Source organism: Eurytemora carolleeae, unplaced genomic scaffold, assembly GCF_000591075.1.
Source record: "Eurytemora carolleeae unplaced genomic scaffold, Eaff_2.0 scaffold795, whole genome shotgun sequence".
NCBI lineage: Eukaryota > Metazoa > Arthropoda > Copepoda > Calanoida > Temoridae > Eurytemora > Eurytemora carolleeae.
Genome location: NW_019396722.1, coordinates 53,139 through 75,945, shown reverse-complemented (window position 1 = coordinate 75,945; position 22,807 = coordinate 53,139). Strand labels below are relative to the sequence as shown.

The 22,807-nt window shown below is 33.7% G+C and overlaps 4 protein-coding genes across 6 annotated transcripts in view; all 4 read left to right on the top strand.

The window, feature by feature from the left end:
* The window catches only part of LOC111707795 (focadhesin-like), an 18,942-nt gene extending 7,381 nt beyond the window's left edge, over positions 1–11,561 (top strand). For 2 of the 3 annotated variants that reach the window (XM_023480952.1, XM_023480951.1), the window contains exons 15-32: positions 870–938; positions 1,895–1,981; positions 2,335–2,418; positions 2,739–2,832; positions 3,408–3,618; positions 3,919–4,098; positions 4,204–4,272; positions 6,182–6,243; positions 6,301–6,460; positions 6,796–6,915; positions 8,217–8,342; positions 8,573–8,663; positions 9,534–9,631; positions 10,014–10,083; positions 10,317–10,412; positions 10,791–10,939; positions 11,165–11,311; positions 11,432–11,561. In XM_023480952.1, coding sequence (XP_023336720.1) covers positions 870–938; positions 1,895–1,981; positions 2,335–2,418; positions 2,739–2,832; positions 3,408–3,618; positions 3,919–4,098; positions 4,204–4,272; positions 6,182–6,243; positions 6,301–6,460; positions 6,796–6,915; positions 8,217–8,342; positions 8,573–8,663; positions 9,534–9,631; positions 10,014–10,083; positions 10,317–10,412; positions 10,791–10,939; positions 11,165–11,311; positions 11,432–11,519 — 2,001 coding nt within the window. In that variant the 3' untranslated portion in view covers positions 11,520–11,561. Of the gene's footprint in view, positions 1–869; positions 939–1,894; positions 1,982–2,334; positions 2,419–2,738; positions 2,833–3,407; positions 3,619–3,918; positions 4,099–4,203; positions 4,273–6,181; positions 6,244–6,300; positions 6,461–6,795; positions 6,916–8,216; positions 8,343–8,572; positions 8,664–9,305; positions 9,456–9,533; positions 9,632–10,013; positions 10,084–10,316; positions 10,413–10,790; positions 10,940–11,164; positions 11,312–11,431 lie in introns of those variants that run through there. The other variant, XM_023480953.1, reaches the window with a different exon arrangement.
* LOC111707796 (uncharacterized) lies at positions 11,536–17,249 on the top strand. Its single transcript, XM_023480954.1, has 8 exons — positions 11,536–11,736; positions 11,905–12,003; positions 12,654–12,788; positions 13,148–13,575; positions 14,054–14,130; positions 14,192–15,752; positions 16,098–16,496; positions 16,814–17,249. The coding sequence occupies exons 1-7, from the start codon at positions 11,586–11,588 to the stop codon at positions 16,173–16,175; spliced, it is 2,529 nt and encodes an 842-aa protein (XP_023336722.1). The 5' UTR covers positions 11,536–11,585; the 3' UTR covers positions 16,176–16,496; positions 16,814–17,249.
* Positions 17,207–22,634, top strand: LOC111707799 (BLOC-1-related complex subunit 5-like). Its single transcript, XM_023480957.1, has 10 exons — positions 17,207–17,358; positions 17,751–17,812; positions 18,489–18,632; positions 19,038–19,131; positions 20,002–20,183; positions 20,442–20,493; positions 20,833–20,928; positions 21,196–21,237; positions 21,653–21,709; positions 22,008–22,634. The coding sequence occupies exons 1-9, from the start codon at positions 17,305–17,307 to the stop codon at positions 21,689–21,691; spliced, it is 765 nt and encodes a 254-aa protein (XP_023336725.1). The 5' UTR covers positions 17,207–17,304; the 3' UTR covers positions 21,692–21,709; positions 22,008–22,634.
* Positions 22,631–22,807, top strand: part of LOC111707801 (transmembrane protein 147) — a 2,804-nt gene continuing 2,627 nt past the window's right edge. The window contains exon 1 of the mRNA XM_023480958.1: positions 22,631–22,740. Coding sequence (XP_023336726.1) covers positions 22,639–22,740 — 102 coding nt within the window. The 5' untranslated portion in view covers positions 22,631–22,638. The remainder of the gene's footprint in view (positions 22,741–22,807) is intronic.

The following is a 22,807-nucleotide window of genomic DNA, read 5'->3' as shown; positions in this document are numbered from 1 at the left end:
AATAAAATAAAATAAAATGGTAATCATACCGAGATTTTCACTGTCCACATGTTGATTGTTGACACATAGAATTCACCAAAGTATCGCTATCATCCCAAGAGATTTAATAGTTTGAAAGGTCTTCCAACTTTAATGTGTTCTTTGTGTGTAAGGGGAGTCTGATTGTCATCATTATCACTCACATATCGGTAGCAAGCAGCAACTAATCTTCGTTCTAATCCTTTGAAATTCAACTTTTAACTAGTATGTCTGCAATATTTGTAAACAAACCCCCATAAATTTGTACAGAGCCCAAAACTTAAGACAGGGTATCGTTCTGAAAACCAGCTTTAAAACCCGGGTTTCATGAATTGGGGTAGGCAGTTTTGTGAATATCAATATTTTTGTTATGAAATATTATTTTATTCAGCTTGTTTATATTCTCAATTTTTTTTCGAATCTCTTAAATCAAAACCTACACAAATGTTAAGACCCCAAAAAAGAAAACTCGGGAGTTTTGTCCAACGATACTCTTTTAAATTTCAGGCTCAGAGTACAAATATACTTGCCGCAAACCTTTATATCCAATGTACTGTATGTCAGTAGCTAGTCCATAGCTAAATTGCCATTTTCAATTTCAACTGTAACTCTCTGGTATGGTGAAGACGACATGAACAATCTATTCTAATTTATCTAGGTATCAGAAGCATTGGAAAAATTTGTTAGAATGATCAGTTTTCTAGTTAGAAAATATCTTCCGTTATTATTGATCAGATAAAGGTTTCACCTGTCAAATTGTAAGCTTAGTGTTTGAATTTAAAGATTGAACAAATGCTGAATAAAAAAATGTGACAAAATAAAAGTGAGGCGACATTTTGTCAATTATTTAGGCCTTAGAGGAGCCAGTTGTAGAGACTGTATTCATGGAAACTCAGATTACTAGAGCACTCGTCATTAAGGAACGGATTACATCACGTTATTCATCAAAAATATCTATATATATATAAATTATAAATTTATGTTTGTTACATCATAACTCAGATTACTAGAGCACTCGTCATTAAGGAACGGATTACATCACGTTATTCATCAAAAATATCTATATATATATAAATTATAAATTTATGTTTGTTATATCGTAACTCAGGAACTTTTAAACATATTTTACTCAACTTTTTTATTGGAAAACTCAGTATAACTACGGTATTTTTTTCCTTAGTTTGGTTTAAAAGAAATTAAGTAGGTTAATTTTAAGGAAATTGCTTTGTCAGGTATCCAGGCAAAGCTGGGTTCCCAAGCAAATATTTAAAAAAAAAATATAATCTTGAAGTTTTGAAACACTTTACAAATTATAATAAGCTGAGACAGGAGAGATAGAATGACCAGTCAGAACAGAGGGCAGGGTGAAGATATGGCGCGGGCCGCCAGCTCTCGCCGGCGCATGAACAAGAAGAAAGCTGCGTCTAGTAGCAGTACATATACACTCTCTCTCACACAGTACATTAAACACTAGGGGCACCGCAGCGCTTCACACAATCTAGCTGCCAAGGAGCGCTTGAATAAAAATTTATTTCAATGTTTTTTGATTAACTTAATTTTCTTAAGATTTGTTCTGAAAATATTAAAAAATCATCAAACTATTAGAATTCTATCTAATTTATTTTAGCTGTTTAGGTTTTTTTATAAGATTGTTTTAAACCTTTTTTTAGGTATTTATTAGTGATTACAAAGTTCACCCCTTAAAAATCTATTTTTTCAACCTTGCAAGTAAGTCTTATGCACTGCGGCAGTAAAAATGAGTTATTCTAAAATATCCTAAAAAAGGCCAAATATTAAACAAATTTGTGAAATAAATTTCCTTGGTTTGTTTTATTATTATTGTTTTGTAAAATAAACGTGATGTAACCCTCTACAGGATATATTGAGTACACATGGAGTAGAATACGGATCTGATCTTCTCTCTATAATTTCATCAATAGTAAACCAGTGCTCTAACCAGGAGGTATAGTTTTTTATATTAGTATTTATTTAGATTAAAAATAATCCAGTGATAACAAAATTTCTGATACAAAATAATCTGGTTTATTAAAATCTTGACATTTATCTATTTAAACAGTAATTTGATTAATTAATTGGTTGATTGGTTGATAAAAAGATTTATTTATTGGTTGGTTTGACTATCAGGTGACGCTATCTGCAACTGCAACCCTGGCACTTAAATCAATCTACGTTTTATAGAGAAAGGATTGATTTTATGTCTTGCTTGCTGAAGTATTGTTTGATAAATGGATTTGTTTTGATTGATTGATTGATTGATTGATTGATAGACAGATAATTATAGTGTGTTTATTTCAGGTGACTGTAGCTGCAACCCTAGCACTTGAATCTATTTATCTACTGTGCAAGGAATCTGTTATTGATATTAGAACTACGCTCAAGGTAAGAAAGCCCTTCAATTTTTTTTTTACTAAAATGTGTGAATAAACTACTAAGATCCGAATAGTCCATTTAACGGAAAATATTAGAAAATTCTATCTTATTATTTTTTGAATAACAAACACTTGGCATTTATAGTTTTTCGAAAAAAAAATTCTCCACCANCCCCCCCCCCCCCCCCCCTATTTGTAGCTCGATTTTATGTGAAGGAATAAGTATCAGAAAAGATGAACTTGCCAACTCAAATTTTCATTCCCCCATTCCCCTTTCCACACCGAAGAAAAATCTTTGTCAAAATAATAAAAGACATTTTCAAATTTAAGGTGTTGGCCCCGAAGTGTTCAAAGGATGAGAGACCCAAGGTGGTAGAGGCGTACATCAAGCTGCTCAGTCTGGCACCGATATTTAAAGTGCCAGGTTTGTTTCTTTAAGATTTTTACCTCTTTTTTAACCCCAATAAATTATTATCAGAATTAGAAAAGTACAAGATAATGCAAAACTAAAAAATTTAAATAATATTTTCAACAGAAATTAAAATCTAGAAAATTGTTGTGTCCGATTTAAAAAATCAATGTTTCGATATTGGAGTTCGTGACAATGCCCTATATGCCTATCTTAAATTTCGGGCTCAGGTGTATCTTACTTGAAGGGACTGTAAGCGTAATTTCAAGTTTTCCTCCATGCAAAGATGAAATTGCCGATTCACAATTCAGTACCCTTGAACTTTTATCTGGTCAATAATGTGTAAGAAGTGCGTGGGTCAATTTTGTAGAAGAACTACAGTTGAAAATTATTTGTTTTCAAAGTTATAAACATTAATATCTAATTTATACTTGATCAGACAAAGCTTTTAAGAGTACCGTTGTAAATCGGACATTTGCATGGAGGGTCACTTGAAATTACGCTTATAGTCCCTTTTAAGTCAAGAAGCACAAGCATTTAAAACATTTATGCGTTTTTTCATAAATAACTTGTTAAATGACAATTTTTAGGAATCGATTACTCCAAGTTTGTGTCAGACTCCCTCTGCTGGTTGTGGAGGATAGTGTCCACCTCTAGCAATCCCTCAATCATCTACTCGGCCTATCTATCTATCTCCGCCTACCCTTTAGAAACTATACAATTGAGAATGCTCCCTGAGTACGCTAGACAGGGGGTTAAACTACCCTCGGAGTACTGTTCCACTCCGGCAGATGCTGCAAGGTTATCTTTTTTCTTTAAATATTTGGTAGATTGGTTTGTTAGTAATTTTTTTGCGGTAAATCACTTGACCCTAGGGAAGGGTTTTAGCTGGTCAAAATTGAGAAATTGTACTTGTATAAACTTGTCAATTTTTAAAATTTAGAAATCCTAGGTGTTTTTTTAAACTTTAGCTAATTTTATGCTTCCTTAATAATCCCATTTCATTACGGGAAATTTCTTAATTGCGTACACTTTTGTAACTATGTAACTCGTAGAAAAAAATAGGAATTTACATTTAGATAATCGAATTTCTTTTTATAGAAAACCTGAGGACGTTCTCCCATATGTACCCGGAGACTGTTGGTCCAAGCTGATCAACCTACCCGGAGCCAAACCGGATACCACCGCACCTAATCCTATCCTGAAAGGGGTGAAAGCTTTACTCCGAGCCCTCATTCAGGCAGAGATTACAAACCTTCCTAGATCTGTTTATCATCTAAGGTATAAGAAATAAACAAAAATCGCAGGGTTGATAAAAAAGGTGTTTTTTTTATGGTATTTTTAAAATGATATTTTATTACTTAAAATAATTTTTGTCTTGTTTAGTCAAGCGATGCAGAACTCGGGAGCAGAACCCGTTAACTACAATCATCTTCCTGTACATAGTGTACTCAGGTAGGCAGTACAGAACAACTACAATCATCTTCCTGTACATAGTGTTATCAGGTAGGCAGTACAGTACAACTACAATCATCTTCCTGTACATAGTGTGCTCAGATACGCAGTACAATACAATCAAAAATATTTTTAAATTCTTGTTTTTCTCTCGTTTAAAATAGGGAAAACGTTCGCTCTTGAAAAACGAAAAATGAAGATTTGATTTGATTTTGATTTGATTTGATTTGATTTTTTATGAAAATTATCGTTTTAAAACAACACGTCTCATTTTTCACTTTTGTCTCTAAATCGTTTTATTTTGTGGAAAAAATTGGTTTTAAACGAATGTTTCGTTTTTATTTATTCTCCTTCTTCAACGAAACTTTTAAACATCCCATCCCTGGTTTTAAAACTTTAGTGGGTCACCAAAATCCCATCCACCACCCAATAGGAAACACGAGAAAATTGGGGAAAGTTTTTAGATGCACTTAGCACCAATTTTTTAGTATTTCTCTGGCAGAAAATGATTAATGTAATAAAATGAGAAAAATGAAAAGCAAACGTTTCAATTAAATTGTAATAAAAAATCTGGTAAAAATTCTCATTGCTGTTTTAAATTTGTATTGCTTTTTAAGGATAAGAAAATGTTAGTGCATATAGCACCACCTAGTGGTGTGGATTTTAATTTAAATATAATATCTGCGCTGATTTAATGGAAATTGCAAGTTTTAAAAAAAAGTGTTTTAATTAATGTTAATATGCTGATAAGAAATAAATTAGCAATTCGAAATCCAATACATTTCAAGGTATAACAAATTGATATTATTATTATCATTATTATCATTATTATTATTTTTATTATTATTATTATTATTATTATTATTATTATTATTATTATTATTATTATTATTATTAACAGACAACTTTGCATTCGATGAAATATAATACATTTGCTGACTTTTAAATAATGATTTTACAGTTTTAATATTGCCGAGTCAACATTAGACTTGTAGTTTTGTTTGAAACACCGCCAGGTGGTGTCAATATCAATTCTGTTTAAATTTATTTCCTGAACTAATATTCGACATATCATCCGACATATCATCATCATCATCGGCCCACCACATTGTTTTTATTCTAGGTCTATTATTTTTAGGAATACAGTCTGAGCTTCTTTTATTTTATCCGTTTGCTTGTTGTAGCTGATTATTTCTTTTTTTTTCTTTTGCTCTTTCATTTGTTATTTGATAAGCGTTGAGATCGCTTTTCTTTTGTTTGCTTGTTCTTCTTCCTCTAGGGGTGTATATTTTCTTTAAATCATTTCCCCCTTTTTTGAAAATTAATTTAACCCTTATAAGTTAGGTAAAAAAATTTAAGGTTTGTCTTCGCTGAATTGGGGGTGAAAATTATTTTTAAGTGAAAATAAATAAATTGTTAAAAGGGTGACAAAGCTTGTCCAATTTTTCATTTTTGACCGGATTATAAAAAAATCGTAAAAATATGTCATAAATGATTTTGCAGCATTGATGGCAGTCGTGTTTTCTTGCTGCACTCCCACTTTAACAATCGTACCTTTGAAATGCTGACGTTTTTTCTTCGTAATCGTTTAACTCGAAATATTGTGAAATATTCTGTTAACATTCATAGGTTTCTAAAACTTCGAAAAAATCAGCAATTTTCGCCAGATACAGTTTTTTCTCGAAAACCTACTTTAGGGCCATGTGAGTTGCCACAAAAAAATGTGGGCCCGATCGGTTCAGCCGTGTTGACATTTATTGGATTTAAACAAAAATAATTATCTTTCTAATTCAGCTTGTTAATTTTTTACAAAACATGATATAAGCTTTCCTAAAATAATAGAGTAAATGACTCTCGGTGATCTATTAAATTAAAATATTTTTTAACTAAAAACTAAATTATATTTTAGAGGTATTCTGAATCATGTTCTGGTCTGCAAAGACTTGGTTCATCCTTCAAATACAAGCACAGGTTTTTTTCCCGTTATCTTAACAGATTTGAAATGAGACCTCTAGTGTTAATATTTAGAACTAGAGCTAGTTGGTGAAGTTTGCCTTGGTCTGCTTGGAGAGGAGTATGGTCGGCCCCTGCCGCCACTCGACTGGTTAAGCATGGATCAATTCTTAGATAGATCTAGGCTTAAAGCCGGCTTTATCCAGTTAATATCAAGACAGGCCGAGCATTCTAGGTATATTGTTAGCAAGTTTTAAAAGCATTGTCAATTGTCATCAGCTAGGATTCCAGTTATAGCAATAATTTTACTTTAACTCTAACCTTTTTTCTTGGTGCATTAAAAACATTACTGCTAGACTTCGCGGTTTTTTATTTCAATTGTGGATCTTCAACGATTTTTAATGGAACTTTAAAAAAAATTGACCGGCTTTGTAACTTCCATTTTAAAAGGTTGGGTCCGGTCAGTTGAGCTGATATGATTAGTAATTCTGTAATTCTTATTTTGTTGCACTGCTTGCACAGTACAATAAGATAGCCATCAGTATTTAATATTCATATTTCTATGTCTAGATCAGCCCGTATTATCCTGGAGAGACAGCTGGGGAGTGGATTAGACTCAGAAACAGAATCTTTGTATTTTCAACAGTTAAAACACATACCATCATCTGTACTTGGTACTTTTATATCTAGGTTAGTACATATACCCTCATCTGTACCTTGCACTTTTATATCTAGGTTAGTAGGTTAGTACATATACCCTCATCTGAACTAGGTACTTTTATATCTAGGTTAGTACATATACCCTCATCTGTACCTGGTACTTTTATATCTAGGTTAGTTTGTAGTACATATACCCTTATCTGTACTTGGTACTTTTATATCTAGGTTAGTACATATACCCTCATCTGTACTTTTTTCTATATAGGTTAGTACACAAACCTTCATTTGTACTTGGTACTTTTATATCAAGGTTAGTACATATACCCTCATCTGTACTTTTTTCTGTATAGGTTAGTACACATACCTTCATTTGTACTCGGTACTTTTATATCTAGGTTAGTACACATACCCTCATCTGTACTTGGTACTTTTATATCTAGGTTAGAACACATAACCCACCTGTACTTCAAATCAAATCAAATCAAATCAAATCAAATCAAATTAAATCAAATCAAATCAAATCAAATCAAATCAAATCAAATCAAATCAACTAAAATCTACTCAAATCTACTCAAATCTACTCAAATCTACTCAAATCTACTCAAATCTACTCAAATCTACTCAAATCAACTCAAATCTATTCAAATCTATTCAAATCTACTCAAATCAACTCAAATCTATTCAAATCAACCCAAATCAACTAAACTCAAATCAACTCAAATCAGCTCAAAAATCAACTCAAACATCAACTCATATCAATTCAAACTCATATTTGAATTCGGCAGGTAGGTCTTGGAATTCATATATGACAGATGTGGCAATTATAATAAAAATGTGACGAGGAACACAAAACCAGTAAGCGTAATTTCAAGTGACCCTCCATGCAAAGATGGCAATGCCCGATTTACAAAGCTACCCATAAAATCTTTGTCTGATGAAGTGTGAATTATATATCCATGTTTTTGTTTCTTAAAACTGTTCATTTTCATTCGCGGGTTCTCTGTAAAAGTGACTTACGTATTTCTTGCTAAAAAGGAGCAACGAAGAAATCATAAGAAACAACGGAATCTTTCACATTTTTGATTAGATTTAGGTTTTAAAGGAACCATTGTAAATTGTGTTTTGCCCTCTTTGCATGGAGGGGCACTTAAAATTACGCTTTCAGACCTTTTCAAACAGATTTTATTCATATTGAACGTAGCAAAGCAGGAAACAAGAAAATAGGAAAATGATTTATCTGCAGTCTGCATTTAATACCTGTATCAATAAATTTGTTTTATTAAAGTGTTATAAAACAGATTTCATAAGATTATTTACGATAACCTATTCAGGTGCTTACCGAAAGCATTAAAGCAAGCTGAGACTGATACTGAAGTTGATGGGGAAACTGTTAAAGAAAATGAAGCAACGAGACGTCTAAAGATTTATCTCAGCTGTATGCAAGACACTCTTTCTAAGTAAGATGATTAATTTAATTTAGGTAGAATGATCTACTGTGAACGATATATCATTACTTATTGGAATTTCTTGCAGTTTCAATGCTCAGTTAAACTTTACTTCTGCAACTTCAGGGAAATTCACCCCCCTAAAAAAGGAAATAGTTGGGTTTCCCACACAATCAATTTAAGAGATACATTAAAGTAGGGGGTATGTTTTTAAGTATAATGTTAACTTGTACATATATCAGGACTGATGTAGCGGAAGGAAGTGTCCTTGTGATATCAAGTGCATTAGAGGAGATTTACGAGATGTTCCCTTCAAACCTACCAGCATATCAGGTGCTTATTATCGTCCTTCTTTTACTTCTTTTAACTTGTTCTTCATAGTATATGAGTGTTCTTAGTTCAATGTTTTTAGTTTTGAAAATTTTGGTTTTTGACAATCTGCCATTTCATTCTGCCAGTGCCTTAAATGTGAAATAGACACCTCGTCTTTTGGCAGTAAAACTCGTTTTTATTCTAATATCTACATCTCTAGGACTATAAAAACACGTTGTCTCTTGACAATAGAAATCGTTTTTATTCTAATATCTACATGTCTAGGACTATTCAGACACATTGTCTCTTGACAATAAAACTCGTTTTTATTTTAATATCTACATGTCTAGAACTATATGGACACATTGTCTCTTGACAATAGAACTCGTTTTTATTCTAATATCTACATCTCTAGGACTATTCAGAACTTGTTTTATTCTAATATCTACATGTCTAGAACTATATTGACACATTGTCTCTTGACAATAGAACTTGTTTTTATTCTAATATCTACATGTCTAGAACTATATAGACACATTGTCTCTTGACAGTAGAACTCGTTTTTATTCTAATATCTACATGTCTAGAACTATATTGGCACATTGTCTCTGCTCCCTATGAAGACAGTAGAACTAGTGTCTTGTCTAATATCTATATGTCTAGGACTATATAGACACATTGTCTCTGCTCCCTATGAAGACAGTAGAACTGGTGTCATGTCTAATATATACATGTCTAGGACTAGACATCTTGTCTCTGCTCCCTATAAAAACAGTAGAACTAGTGTCTAATGTCTAATATCTACATTTCTAGGACCATATAGACACATTGTGTCTGCTACCTATGAAGACAGTAGAAATAGTGTCTATTGTCTAATATCTACATTTCTAGGACTATATAGACACCTTGTTTCTGCTACGTATGAAGAAAGTAGAACGACTAAGCTCTCCTGCAGTTTGGTGGCAAATTACTCCAGACAAAATCTACAGGTATTATTATTATTATTATTATTATTATTGTTCATCATTATTTGGAATTATTGTTAAGTCACTCTTTCAACAACTTGGGTTGGAGGAAATAGGATAAATAATACTCCTCTGTTTTATAAAGCAATATATAGAAGAAGGCTAAGCTTTCCTAAAAGCTAAGTCGAGTTGGAAATTTATGAACTATAGATGAATTAGTTACAGCTGTAACTTCTGGTTCCAGTTGAATTTAGCAGAGCAGCATAAGTAGAACCAGCTGTGCCTAGTCAAGCTATGGATTAAAGGCACAGTGGAATAGGAAAATCTTAATAGTCAGATTTCATGACTCATAAATATCATCCTTCGAAGGATAAATTATTTATTTAATATATAAAAAATTGCGTAGTGCTGGTAGTTTACGTACAAAGCTTGCCTTGAGTGATACAACAGAAACCCCTCTCACCTGGCTCAACGAGGTAAATAAAGAATTAAATTTGATAAAATGGTTTGTATGTCTCTTTTGTCCTCTTCGGGTGTATTTTACAGGGGAAATTTTAAAGTTATTTTAAAAGTATTTTTATTCGAAACACTTTTACGCGTTTTATTTCTAAAATCTTTAAACGCTAGACATTTTTATGTCTTTTTATATAAGGAACTTTGACAAGACTAATTTTTCTCTTAAGATTTAGTTTGATTAATTGATTTCTAGTTGCTGGAGGTAGCTGCTAAGCAACCAGGAGATTTCTCCTTCCTTCTCCGTAACCTGGATTCAGTTCTTATCTTAGCACGAAGTAAATCCAACCAGGTGATTATTTTAACCCTGGTTAGTCGTTATAGTTCTTCGTTTCTTTCAGATTATGGAGACATAACTTTAAGTGGCCCAGGACCCTCCCTTTTATTTAGTGGCATGTCAGATTCATAACAGTTGCCTTGAAACCTTTGTCTGAACAAGGATGACGATGAGATATCTTTATTTTTCTAGCTGAAAATTTAGCTTCATCAAAATTATGTGACGTCTTTTGCATGCAGTGTTCAGTTCACTATACATCCGAGTTCTGGCACTCAATTTTCAGAAAAAATGATATCTCTGTCGTCAAATATCATTCAAAAAGGTACTGTTGGAAATGTCACTCAGTAAATTGAGGTCAAGTTGCTTAACTTGTTTTAATAGATGTTGATTTAGGCATGTTTAACCTGGCTGCTGGAGCTTATGGGTCAAGTGAGTAGTCTCCTGCGCAAATCTGGATCAGAGAATGCCGCGGAATTTCTCATTGACGTTTTTATTCTGGCAGTAGTAGTCTTTACAGGAACTGACGCCATTTGCATTCCAAGGTAGGTACCAGCCCTGTAATTTTTTTTTTTAAGTTCAATAATCGATATATTCATCCCGGTTAATTTCTCTGATCAGCTTTTGTCCATCATATGCGTTGTTGGATACAAAGCTTGATCCCTTAATCTTTTTTAATTAATTAGAGTTTGGATTTTATCAGCTAATTACGAGGAGAACTAATTTATTATGAGCAAACAAAATTTAATTTTATATCGATGCATTTAAAGGGAACAATTGTGCATGTCTCGTGGAGTGCGACAATCTCAGCTACCCACCGCGCTCTTGCGCTTGTGCGCATGCGCACCCGGGTTAACCGGTCAACTGTCGGATTGGTGTATGCGACTGGTGAAGAAGAATTTAAACTCAAACATTAGGAAATTATCAATTTTGAAACCATACATTTTTAAGTTAATAGTTCATTTATTTTTAGAAGTTTTAAGATTAATTGAATTCAAAAACTCTAAATTGTTAAATTAATTGATCATATTTTTAAGTGATTGTATGCGCGCTTGTCTACCCGTATTCAAATATTCTGCAAACTGGACTGAGGCTTTCATGTGGGGCAGGGTTCTTCTTTTATAGAACAATCCACTAAAACAAACTCTATTATTACATTTTCAGAAATATTACGTGCTTACACGCGTTGAAATGGTGGACGTAGTGTTGAAGGCGCGCGAGCGTCGTTGGTTGTCCAACGAGGTCCAAGCAGACCTCTTTCTTCTCTGCAAAGATGGGAAAGTTGCTGCGCATTCTGCGCTTCTAGCAGATATTTCAGAATTCATCTCTTCACTGCTAGCATGTAAGTACATTAAAATTGTGCAAAAAGTTTCGAGATAAAAACAAAATTTAAAGGATTTTAAAAAGTAGTTCTGTATTTTTGTTTTCGATTACTAAATAAATGATTTGTAAGTTTTTTCAACTTTAATGAATCTGATTTTACAAAAATAAAATGGATGTTTATTATTAGGTAATGCTCCCTGTTCTAATTGTCGTGAGCCGACCCTGCTGCAGCTAGCTGAGTTTTCAGTAGCAGACTGTAAAGCATTGATCTCCCTTATATATACAGGTATAACACATAGAGTGTTGTGCTGAAAACTTAAGAATAGTGGATATCAGATCAATGCTTCATCTCTTCTTTTTGTTAATCTGAAGATTTTTATTTAGTTTGTATCCCGGAAAGATTATAAAATTCAATGCAGAAGCCAGGAAATTTAAAATTTTGCGCGCTATTTAGTGAGATAACTCTCATTGGTTAGAATCCAGGAGGGATAGCCAAGAAGACGGTAAACGGATTAGCAGAAATTAAAGAGTTTACATTGGACGTTTAGATTAAGCGATCGATATTAAGGGTATGCAATTCTAAATTTTCAGCAAAGAACTCAAAAATTGACTTTTTAGTGTATTAACATTAGGTTTCGCGTTCAGAGATGGAATTTAAAGAATTTGAGCCGCGGTTTAAATCCGCCAAAACCGGGTTTAAATTAAGCGCCGGCTTAAATCTTGAAACATTTGATACACTTTTAAGTGGAACCAACCATATTTAAACCGCGGTTTAAATTTAAACCGCCGCTCAAATTCTTTAAATTCGGCCACAGGATACTGTATACATATGAATCACTGTATCAGTGCATAGGACCAAATTGTTTATGCCGATCCCGATAAAAGCCGTCATTGGATAGGATTTAACTGGATGGTTGATTGATTGATTGTGTTTAGGATTTTCTAAGTTGACTGGAACGAAGGTAGAACGTGTTGTAAATCTAATCCAGACTCTAGGTCTCCCTCTCCAGGGTATAGTGGGAGATGTTGGGGACAACGTGGAGAACTTCAGGTTCAACATTGCTGTCAATGGTAGGATTTAATAAAAAAAACTTAAATATGTAGTGGATACATACTGTGTACATGTGCAGTGATGGAAACTGTTCTAAAAATAACTTGGCTGCAGATAATAAAATTATATAATTAAAAGATAAGTCCGCAAAAATTCCATTTTTTGTTTCTAACTTTGAATATAACATGTAAGAAATGTTTTTAGGAACATATTATTTTGTTCTTAGATTTCTTTATTCTGACGTAAATGAAAATCTTGAGTATTTTGAATCTAATCAAAATTTATCATAACTTATTGATAGTTATGAATCCAAAAATCACGAGACCGTGTGGTATCTTATTGATTTATGAATTCTGTTGATTTATCATGATTTCTTTAGTTCCGGAGAAGTCTCCTCTGTCCACATCTTCCATCAAGAAGCCCAGCAATAACCCTTCCACCCCGAAAACGAATATCCTGCGCGTGAGGGGGGCGGGTGAATTGTTCCCCACCCCTAGTACTGGACCTTCTATAAATGCGCTCAACAGACCCACATCTAATACTCCTGTGCCTAAACCTGCACCCAGAGCTGAACCTGACACTGGAAAAAGATCTGCGACTGAGAATGTTCGGAAACCTGAGAGCCAAATTCTACCGGATGTTCGACAGCTAAAGCGGGGGCCGCCATCAGCCAACATAGAACCTGCTAAACGCCCTAGAACTGAAACTGCTACAAAGACTGGGAACAAGGTTAGCGAGGAAAAGAATAAAAGCGATGGAGTCTTCATGCCGGAGTCCCTCCTAGAGTGCTTAGTTAGCGTTAAAGAGGTAAATTCAAATGAGTAATTTATGTATTTTCCATATAGTTGGTTTTTGTATTCAATGCATTGTGTTCTGTATTCTGTAAATTCTGTATCCTGTGCTTGGCGTTTTATTTTCTGTATCTTATATCATGTACCTTGTATACTGTATCGTGTTTCCTGTATTCTGTAGATTCAATACCATGTATCCTGTATCCTGCATTCTCTCCTATGGATTGTACTTACCTGTATCCTATTTCCTGTAATAAGTGTCCAAATCTTTTCTACTTCTTGTAACTCTAATTATGTATGCATGAATTTTTTTGTTTTTCTTGTATCCTGTTTTTATCCTGTGTTCTGTATCTTGAATTATCCTGTGTCCTGTACTCTCTCTCAAGTTTCATATATTCAGTGTATCCAATATGCTTTGTTTACTTTACTGTACCTTGTTTCATACAGTTTCCTTTATCTTGTATTCTGTATTGACATGTTATTCTTTATATAAGGAGGTGGACGACTGTCTCATAGTTGAGAGTCCCACTCAACCCCTCCCAGCTGTACTAGAGGGAAGAGAACCCATCAGGTTATAAACATAATTTAGTCAAATTTTAGTTTAAGTTTTATCTCAATTTTATCTTTTTCAGAAATAAGAAACTGTTAACAGTAAAACCTAAAAGGCACTTTAGATGTCAACGCTGCAAAACTGGATTTATTTTCAAGGGATCTTTTGACAAGCACATCTGTCCCAAGGATTCAGGGAGAGCTGCGAGGACAGCCAAAAGGTTGGAAAAGGTGGAGAAAATGAGGCATTCCATTGGACCCATGGAGGGTTTAGCAAGACTCCAGGATGGAGCTCCAGGAATGAACATGATCTCAGAGATCGCCAGCATTACATTCGACGACGCCATATGTCCTGAAGAGCCTTCAACTGTACGATCACCAATCACGATCGAGAAAAACCGCGGGAAAGAACAAGTTCGGAGACGGGTTTCCACGCCAAATCTGCATCGGTCTCAGGCCCCAAATGCGCGAAAGATTCAAACATGCAAATACTGTGGGAAGTTTACCAAACAGATGGAAGTTCACCTTGTTCTTCATCACTTTAAGGAACGGCTGTTCCAAATAGCTAAGAGTAGAACAATCTGCATCTATTGCAACGAACTATACAGGGATGAAAACGAATTTGCACTTCACCTTGCATTCCTTCATATTAACGTTAATACCCTGGAGTCCTTTGCATCTGAGAGCACATCTTCCTCACCCGCACCTGGAGTTAAGAATCCAAGTAATCCCCAGCCCTTTACCTCTACCCCGAAGAGAATAATTACTATCAAAAAAACAAATGTTCTTTTGCCCAATTCTGCAGTAGAACCCAATACTCCGATAAAATCCTCGGAGTCATTTAAAACTCAAGAGACGCCTATTCAAAAACAGACACAACCTATAAAACAAACTGCTCCATCTATTAAGGAAAAGACTGAAGATATACTTGACGATGCCATAGTTCAAGATGCAATTACTGCTGCTCCTGCCATGAAGTCTGCAACGAAAGCTGACGTGAGTAAAGTGTTGAAGAGTGTCAATATGAAAGCCAAGTTGGATGCTAAGAAGATAGGAACTCCTAAACGTCGAGCACCAATTAAAGAGGTTTGGGTCAAGAAAGCAGATGTATCAAAGAACGTTGAACCAGAAAAGAACGCTGAACCAGCAAAGAACACTGAACCAGCAAAGAACGCTGAACCAGCAAGGAAATCAGAACCAGCAAAGAAAACGGAACCAACTAAGAAAGCTGAACCAGTCATGAACACAGAACGAGCAAAGAAAACTGAACCAGCAAAGAAAACGGAACCAACTAAGAAAGCTGAACCAGCCATGAACGCAGAACCAGCAAAGAAAACTGGACCAGTCAAGAAAACCGATTCAACTACGAAAACTGGACCAGTCAAGAAAACTGATCCAACTAAGAAAACCGAATCAGCCAAGAAAGCAGAACCAGAAAAGAAAACTGAACCAGTCAAGAAAACAGAACCAGCAAGGAAAGCTGAACCAGTCAAGAAAACTGAACCAACTCAGAAACCAGAATCGATTAGAAAAGTTAAACCTGTAAAGGTTAATGAGACGGTAAAGAAGATTGACCGGAAAGTTGGTTGCGGAGTGTGTGTTAAGTGTAAACTGCCTGACTGTGGGAATTGTGTTGTATGTCAGGTAGATATATAATTTTGATGAAATGCCATCTGCTATTATTATTGGCAATGTCTATATCCCTGCATTTTTCTATATCTTTGTGTATGCCTTTGTCTATGTCAATGACTATGTCTAAATTTAACATTTCTATGGTCCTTGGTCTATCTATTCTGGGACTTAAACCCCCAATCTGTATGTTGGAAGCCATCCCTGCATTGCACGCTTCGATTTAATAATGGGACTAATAAAAAACTAAAACTTTTTTTGTACTTTCCTCCTTGGAACAGAAATTTTAAGATGGAAAATATTAAACAATTACAAAAAATTGAAGATTTGCTTGCGCTCTAATTATATTTTCTCTGCTAGGATAAGCCTGCTTTTGGTGGGCAGGGTAAACTTAGCTGTAAGGTCTGCGTAAAGAAGGTTTGTAGGAACAAGAACTAGAACTACTAGCACTAGAAAAACTAGAACACCACGGAGAGAAGTTCAAATTAAACCACCTATGGTTGCAATGTTCCTAAATTTTGAATTAAAGGACGGGAAAAATATTTACTTTTTAGCAATTTTTCATTTTTCTATTTAATATTGTTCATTGTTCTGAATAGGAGATTTCATTGCTGAATTTAAGCCTTTGAGGGAAGTCATTTATTTTCGGGATATATATATATATATATATATGTATGTAAAAGGGTTTTAATCCCTTTTCAGTTAAGATCCCTGTGTTAAGTTGTCTCAAATCTTTTCTGAGCTGAAAACTTTAGAATGGTGGATATCGAGATTAATGCTTAATCCTCTCTTTTTCTTAATATCGAGACTAACCTAATCTTGTACTTGTATCCTGAAAAATGTATAAAATTCAACCAATCAGAGTCGCGTATATGAAGCCGATAAATTTGAAATTTTGCGCGCCATTTAAGATTAATATACAGAAACGGGAGGAATTCTCAAATTTAAAAACCGGTTTTTGATTTTTCTCTACTATATCCAAGAAAGAACGGTTTAAGAAGAAAATCTAAAGTTTGTCCATTGGATACTTAGATTAAGTAATCGGGATTAATGATATCTTATTCTAAAGTTTTCAGCTCTGTTAATTTTTACGTTTGAAAGTGGAAACTATTGAAATATAAATGTTCATAAACTTTCTGTAAAATATTCTAAACCCATGAAATTGTAATAATTATCAGATTTGTCAGTCCTAACTTATCTGAGTCTTCACATATTTCTGTTTTGTGAATCTGTACGTATGTGTAGAATTTAGAAGTATATTTTATGTAGATTTTTCTAGTTAAGTCGAATTATAAATCCAATTTGAAGCGACTCAACATTTCATAAAGTAAATTAAAATTTTAATTGGATACTATATTTAAAGTAAATTTTTGGAAGTTAAACCGCCTTAAAGCTAGTACAAATTTCTCAATCTATCCCTGATCATCAAAAGTATATTTGTAGATATTCCTGATTTTGCGCATTACTATAATTTAATTGTTTTGTGAAAATCCGCCAGTTTTATTTTTTAGATTGTCGTCTTCTTTCAGAATATTGAATAAGATCGAAGCCAAGTTAACTTTTTTAAATGGGTTCTGAGCAAAGCACCCAGGCTAAAGAATCTCCAGTTGAAGAGAAACAGGTAATTAATGAAGATGATCAAAGTTTACGGCAAATCAACTTAATACATAAAAATCAATATTTGCAATCATTGATATTTTAACAAACAAAAATATTATTATTACATGTTAAAGATATCAAAATATGTATCCTTGGGCTAAACTTATAATGTATGCTACAGAATTTAATCAATTTATTTTCATACAGGCAAGGTCCCAAGCTCTGCTGCTTTACATTTCTTTATTTCTGTTTAAAATCGTTATTAAATGGCTATATTTAAAGCAGCAGAGTAACTGGTCAACTTATAATTCTCATACTTTGTGGGTAACCCTGAATGTCATAACTTTGTTTCAACCTCTTTATCATGAAATGTATTAATTTATTATTTATTACTAATAAAAATAATTTACGTAGTTGCCTGAGGTACTTGAGTCCCCAGCAACGACTGCACTTAGAGAAGGCGCCTTATCTCCCAGGTAAACTTTACTTATGGTGGTGTATTTCTCGACCTACGCAATTCCGCTATACTCCACTTCTGACTATCGCCAAATCCGCTATACTACACATCCGATCTACTAGCTAGTGGTTTTACAGCTACTATATGGACTTGTAGCCGCAGCGCCCGGCCCCCTAGCCTGCCCTAGCCGTGGAGCTCGGCCCCCTAGCTTATCTTAGCAGCAGCGGTCGGTCCCGAAATTGTCTTAACTTAACCTAACTCTCAAATAATACAGAAATATTGCAGTAGGTCGGAAAGTTAGTAGGTCCGAAGTACAGTAGGGGGGATGTTGCATATAGACGATGTAACATTACCGTATCTCCTCTTCATAACTTTAACATATCGTTTGAAAACTTGAGTAAATTTTGCTTCAATTGTTAGTTTTCTTAATTCTGTTCAATACTACAATAATAAACAAAAGAATACTAAATGATATTCATCTTTGCTCTTATTTTTAATCAGAAATATACAATAAAAAAATTGTAATTTTTAAGGTTCTATCTTTTGAAATTGGTGTCCAATACTAAATATCCATTGTCATTTAAAGCTAAAAAGAGGAGTGCAGACGACATCCATTCCAATTTTATTTCATTTATTTCTGTAAAAAAAAAATGGCGGAACTTTTTAGAGATTGTCTTATTGTTTAAATTATTTAGACAGGGAAGTGTATGTAGTGACAGTGATGTACCTTTTGTATCCTACACAGTGAACAAGCCTATAGGAGACTCTCCTAAGAAGAGTAAACCAGCAAGTTCTAGATCTAAATTCTCATCTCCCCGCCTACACAGAGCTCAAACCAGGAACATATTCATTTAACAAAACCTTGTCAAAACTGAAAACGGAATAATTTTGAGATTGTCCAGATGAAGAAATTCTTTGTAATCTGCCTGCCATGTTATTGTCAGGGGGTATTCAATCAGAAAGTCACATTTTTCTTATGATTAAAATTTACTTCTTGTTAAACCTATTTAGTCTGTTTGATCAAAATGTCAAAATGTCGACCAAAATATTAAAAAGAAAAATCTTGTTTCCAAGGTACAAATTTTAAGTATTGGCCCAAGAGTGTTCAGAAAGAAAAAAGAATAAAAATAAGTACGGAAACTTTTCTCGGGGAAGATAAGTCGTTAAAGTAATAAAAATTAATTTGCCATTAATTAATTTAGTTTGGTTTGGTATGGCTGTTAGATGAGTATGGTTATGAGTAGGCTGAGCAAGTCTGCTGCCAACACGCTGGTTACCGTGAACAAGTTGAAGATAAACGAGGAGATGAGAGGGGATATTGATCTCATCAGGCTTCAGGTAGAATAACAATCAACATACAATGAGACCCAGTAAACTTGGGAATAGGAAGACGACTTTAATAGTCTAAAAAGCCTGAAATACAGCTTCTAGTGTTGACAGAACCATTTCACTAAATAAGTTGTTTTTAAATCAATCAAACATAGTCTATTGATCTTGATAACATCATTTCAAACAATTTATTTTTACAATTTTAATAAATCCGTAAATAAATAGGGTCCAACCAATATTTCTCAAAATATCTTTATTTTTCAGTCCACTCAATTAATCAAGGTTTTCCAATAAATCAAAACATTAGGTTTAGGGATTGCTTTAGGCTCCTTCATGCAAAGTGGGGTCACTGTGTAGTTTGTACTTAGTTCTCTTCAATCAACTAAATTTCTCAATCAATAAATATTTCCCAATCAATCAATATTTCCCAATCAATCAATATTCCCTAATAAATCAATAATTCCCAATCAATCAATATTTCCAAACCAATCCATATTTCTCAATCAATCATGATTACTCAGTCAATACATATTTCTCAATTAATCATAATTATTCAGTCAATCTATATTTCTCAATGAACCATAATTACTCAGTCAATACATATTTCTCATTGAACCATAATTACTCAGGCAATCCGTATTTCTCTATCAATCATAATTACTCATTCAATCCATATTTCTCAATCAAACATTATTACTCAGGCAATCCGTATTTCTCAATCAAACATAACTACTCATTCAATCCATATTTCTCAATCAATCAATTTGTCTCACTTTATTTGGTTGGTTGGTTGGTTGGTTGGTTGGTTGGTTGGTTGGTTGATTGATTGATTGATTGATTGAGTGATTGATTGAGTGATTGATATGTTTGTGTATTCAGGAGATTCCTTGTTTTATCCCGATAATGCAGGCCAGTGTTCAAGCAGGGAAACCAGGATCTGAGTATGCTGAGATATTATCCAGATTAGATCCAGCTCCAATCAACATTATCTTACAGAAGTACGAAGATCATTTACGAAAGTGCGCTGCCAGGGTTGCTGGGGATCAGGGAACTATTTCCAGGTAAATATTTTCTAGAAATTATGCTCTTACTTTACCTTTTTTTGTAATAAACCATTTTTTTGTGATTTTTATTCTTTTCTGTGAATTTTCTAACAATAGTTGCGGAAACAAGTTTATTCTTGTGAAATGAAGCTCTGTGTAAAAAACACATATAAACACTTTTTGATCTACTTTACACATCATGACAAGTATTGCATAAAAATGTTTGTATAAATAAGTTTCCATATTTAGTTAGAATTAATTGATTTATTTTTGTAGGAGAATAAAAGACGTGGAAAATGATGTAGTTTCAATTGCAAACAGTTTGCAGGTATTTTTAAATTTTACCTGTGTATTAATTTATTTACAAATCCTCGTGTTTATTTATCTATCTAAATAGTAAAACATATATCTAAATAAATAGTTTATCTTTCTAGTTGTTTGGTTATCTATTTATCATTCTTTATTTCTAATCTTTCTATTGTCACTTTATGTTGATGTCTGACTACCAACCTGCCTTTTCACCATTTTACCTGTTTACTTACTTACCTGTTTACCTACCTGTCTAGTCTATTTAACTGTCTACCTACGACTTCGTGTCTTTCCGATATACTTGCCTTAATTCTCCATCTACCTGTCTAATTAGCTACCAACCTATCTCCCTACCTAGGAACGGCAGAAAAGATATGAGAAGCACTGTGAGAAGCTGTCAACTGTTCGTGATATATCCAGGAGTTTAGCTAAATGTCATATGCTTCTAAACGAGGAAAATATTCAGATTAATTTTATTGTTAATTTTTATACTACAGTTCATTGATTCATTGTATTTTGAAGCGGATTCAGCGCTATAATATATCTTAAGATTTAAACATTCTTTGAAAAAAGAGATTTTGTGGAAAATCGGCGTTACTAAATCAAGACTAGAGCAAGGTTTGGCAGCTTGTGTTTGGTTGAAACTACCGTATTTCAGGGTCCAACCATTGATCTACGCGTTTCTATTGTTTTATCAATTAATATGAAAAATGTTTTCTAGAATATTGATATGATGGATGCCCTTAACTCTTCCCTGCCTCAGGTACATTTTTAAACCGGTTTAAACTAAAGGGGGGGGGGCACAAAACGTATTACTCTCCGGAAAATTTAAACAGTGGTTAAACATAACTTAGAATTGTCGTAGGAGGCTGATTTTTTGCATGCAAACTCAGAATTATGTATATTATGTGCATTTTTTGGTTTTGAAGGAATTTGCATGCAAAAAATCAGCCTCCTACGACAATTCTAAGTTATGTTTAACCACTGTTTAAATTTTCCGGAGAGTAATACGTTTTGTGCCCCCCCCCCTTTTAACCGCTTGCATCTGGAATTAAACTGGTGTTCTTTGGGGGTTTAATAGTTTCAACTGGATTTTAAGCATTTTTCACAGTTTTAACTGGTCTTAAATCAGATTTAAACTATATAAATTGATTATATAAATATTATAATTTGATCAGGATTTGCGTCTTGAACCATTTGTCTGGACAACAGGATGATATTGTTCTCACTGTCAGGTCAGAGCAGTTTAACTTTTTAATCCCCACTAAAAGCACTAATCCGATCTTTGTAGTACAACGTTTTTAGATTGTTTCTTAGCCAATAATAAATCTCTAAAACTGTATCTGACCTTTATGTTTGTTCTCATTTAAAAAGTTTTCATTTCAGAAATAGACTTTAAGAAAAAAAATCAATCTATTTTGTGCTGAAAATAACATTTTTGATCTTATCTTAAGATTAAATATCATTATCATTTAAAGTGTTTTGTTTCATAAAATTTATTATATTTTGAAAATAATTGTTCTTAATTTGCAGGTTCGGGACAGTGGGCTTCTTTCCGTATCTTCCTGGTGAAATAAGGATTCATATTTTCCTAAAACTCAGTATCCTCCCCCCCTCCATCTTTTCATCAATTTGCCGTGATACATAGTTGTCTGCCAAACTGTAAACTTCGAATTGTTCTACTTTAGATGTAATTAAATCCTCGTTAAAAATTATTTCATATTCTAACTTATCTGTGATTAATTTATTCCAAAGTATAGGTTTTTAAATTAGTGTTTAAAAGCATATTTAATTTTCTAATTGTAGTTAAAACTTCAGACATCAAGATGTTGTCTTTGCTTAGTGTTTCTAAATTCAGTTTTTTTTTAAGAAGGTTCAGTTGATATTTTAATAAAATCATCCCAGTAACATATTTTAAATAGATATATGAATAAAATCTTTTCTTTGCGACAGGGGCGTATACAGGCGCCCCACCCCGTCTTGTAGGTTTCCAGTGGGTTTTCATTCCTAACTGTGGCTGAGCCCCCCCCCCCCCCTTAAAGTTTCAAAAGAGTTTACCCTCCCCGCCCTGGACAAAATCCTGTATACGCCCTTGCTTCTCGAATGTTGTATTTATAAACCCTTGTCGGGATTCATTGTATCCACTGTGAATATTTCAGATAGAATGACACTGTACCATTTCGCCAACTGCCTCGCCCTGGCGTACACACCGTACTATCTTACGTACAAGTTCACAGGACTAGCAGAGTACGGGGCTTTCTGGAAGGTAGGCTGGACAGACTGCCGAGTTATGTACAATTGTACATTGTATATTTTAACACATTTATTAAATT